This window comes from Eimeria acervulina, genomic scaffold (assembly GCF_000499425.1).
Source record: "Eimeria acervulina Houghton genomic scaffold, Eah_scaff1111, whole genome shotgun sequence".
In the NCBI taxonomy this organism is placed as follows: Eukaryota; Apicomplexa; class Conoidasida; order Eucoccidiorida; family Eimeriidae; genus Eimeria; species Eimeria acervulina.
Genome location: NW_013549419.1, coordinates 1 through 2500, shown reverse-complemented (window position 1 = coordinate 2500; position 2500 = coordinate 1). Strand labels below are relative to the sequence as shown.

At 42.8% G+C, this 2500-nt stretch overlaps 2 protein-coding genes across 2 annotated transcripts in view; one reads left to right on the top strand and one right to left on the bottom strand.

Moving 5' to 3' along the window:
• The window catches only part of EAH_00055680 (hypothetical protein, conserved), a gene marked incomplete at both ends in the record, with an annotated part of 5605 nt that extends 5511 nt beyond the window's left edge, over positions 1-94 (bottom strand). Inside the window, one exon of the mRNA XM_013393854.1 lies at positions 88-94. Within this exon, the coding sequence (XP_013249308.1) occupies positions 88-94 (7 nt within the window). The remainder of the gene's footprint in view (positions 1-87) is intronic.
• Positions 95-325: 231 nt separating this feature from the next.
• On the top strand, positions 326-2000 carry EAH_00055670 (hypothetical protein, conserved; the record flags this gene model as incomplete). Its single annotated transcript, XM_013393853.1, has 6 exons — positions 326-339; positions 661-724; positions 1012-1092; positions 1351-1426; positions 1647-1717; positions 1956-2000. The coding sequence occupies 6 exons, from the start codon at positions 326-328 to the stop codon at positions 1998-2000; spliced, it is 351 nt and encodes a 116-aa protein (XP_013249307.1).
• Between the last annotated feature and the right edge of the window lie 500 nt (positions 2001-2500).

Below are 2500 nucleotides of genomic sequence, written 5' to 3'. Positions count from 1 at the left end.
TAAACATCAGCTTTTATTTATACTCTGGGATATACCTTAACAATCAAACAACTCTAAACTCTAAACCCTAAACCCTAAACCCTAAACCCTGCATTTCATCTCTAACTCGCAAGGACCTCTGTTGGCTGTCTTGCGAGACTCTAAACCCTAAAGGCTAGACTCAAAACCCTAAACCCTAAACCCTAAACCCTAAAGCCTAAGCTGAAGACTTTAAAGCCTTCTTCTCTTCAAAGAGCTCCTTCTTTGCTTGTGTATAATCGGCGGCTTCCGCTTGCTCTGCGTGCGGACTCCGAGGGTTTAGGGTTTAGGGTTTAGGGTTTAGAGGATGTTTGAAGGGGGGTATTGGGGTTTAGCTATCTTCTTGCTTACTCTTCTCTGGTGTTTTGTTCATTACCGCTACTTAGCTCTCCCTGAACGCCCTCAGCGGCAGCCACCCAAGAAGTAAAGCACACAAACCCTAAACCCTAAACCCTAAACCCTAGACCCTAAACCCTAAACCCTTGGCTGCAGCTTGCAAAATGAAGACCTAACTCGCTAGACCCTGGGAAGCCGCTTGAAACCCTGATATTTGGACACGAGAAAGTGCAGCGGTACGAGGGTTTAGTGTTTAGGGTTTAGGGTTTAGGTTTTAGGTTTTAGGGTTTAGGGTTTAGGGTTCAGGGTTCGCGGGTGTGTTTCTTTTCTTAACAGGAAGAAGAATGTCGTCTCTCTGAATCTAAGAGGGGTAGGGAGACCCTGCGGCCCTTGCAGTGTTTGGCCTTTAGGGTTTGTGTTTCTGCGTTTAGGGTTTAGGGTTTAGGGTTTAGGGTTTAGGGTCTAGGGTTTGCGGTGTACGTACAGTCGCTGCTGGATCCAGCAGATTTAAGCATTCGCAAGACGCATTTGGAGGCCTTTCTGAAGCTCTGCAAACTCTGCAATGTTTATACATTAACAAAGGTATGCTGCGCGTAGGGTTTAGGGTTTAGGGTTTAGGGTTTAGGGTTTAGGGTTTACGGTGTTGCTGGGGCGCAGGTCGATAGCGATGCAGAAGAGAAGCTGGTGCTCAACCTGTTAGAAGAATGCGGCGCCTTCAGTGCAGGACTTGCGAAACACGTAGGGCCTAGGGTTTAGGGTTTAGGGTTTAGGGTTTAGGGTTTAGGGTTTGGGGGAGCGCCACGTACAGGAAGATCAGTTGTATGACTTAGGGTTTAGGGTTTAGGGTTGACGCAGCAACATGTCAGCTAAATAAAAGCTGTGCAGCGAGCAATCTCTGCTTGTGCTGCCGAGCGTTTAGGGATTAGGGCTTATGGTTTAGGGTTTAGGGTTTGGGGTTTAGGGTTTAGGGTTTAGGCTTTAGGGTTTGCCTTGCAGCGCGTTATGTTCTGCTCTACACAAAATGGAGCGGTTGCAATGATTCGGCAGCTGCAGCCGCACGTGCACATAGAGGGTAAACCCTAAACCCTAAACCCTAAACCCTGAACCCTAGCAGCGAGGCCTGCACCTAAACCCTAAACCCTAGCTTGCCACCAAACCCTCAACAGGGGGTGTAGACCCTAAACTCTAGTTGTAAACCCTAAACCCTAGTTTCTAACCTTATTAATCGAAGGGTTTAGGGCTCGTGGCTAGGGTTTAGGGTTTAGGGTTTAGGGTTTGAGGTGTCTCTGCAGATGATGCGTTCATTGCCGAGCAACTAAACGGCAAAGTACGTGCAGTCTGCTCCCCTCAAGATGGTCTTCAGGTAAACCCTAAACCCTAAACCCTAAACCCTAATAGGAGCCGTTCGTGCTCCTGCGAACTTCGCGCAGCTTCTAAGGCCTCTCAAACCCTAAACCCTAATCACAAACTTTAGGCTTTTGCTGTAAAGCCTAAACCTCCATCTCAACTGTACAGCACGCCTATTATACCTGCATCTTTTACATTTGCTGCTGTTGCTGTTGCTGTTGCTGCTGCTGTTGCTGTTGCTGTTGCTGCTGCAGCAATGCGTGGATGTGATGGAGGGGGACGGCGCGAGGGGGCAGTGAGGCGTTTTAGGGTTTAGGGTTTAGGGTTTTGCTGCTGCAGTTGGTGTCTCCTTCTGTCTGCTCGTTGTCTCTCTTTTTCTTCATCTGTCTGTCTCTGCATTTATTTATTTTTTTTCTATCTCTTTTTTTGCTTTCTTCTCAGTGCATGCGTTGTTTGTTTTTATTATTTTATCTTTATTTTTATATTTATACGTTTTGTCTCTGTCTTTCTATCTATCCACCTGTCTCCTCTCATATATATATATATATGTATATATATATGTATATGTATATATATATATATGTATATGTATATATATATTATATTATAAATACAATAGCGCTTTATCTATAATATAAATTATAGATAATATTATATATAATATAATATATATAATATATAATATATATATTATATATTACACATAGTATATGTTATATATTATATATATTATATATAACATATATTATATATAATATATATAATATATATTATATATAACATATATTATATATAATAT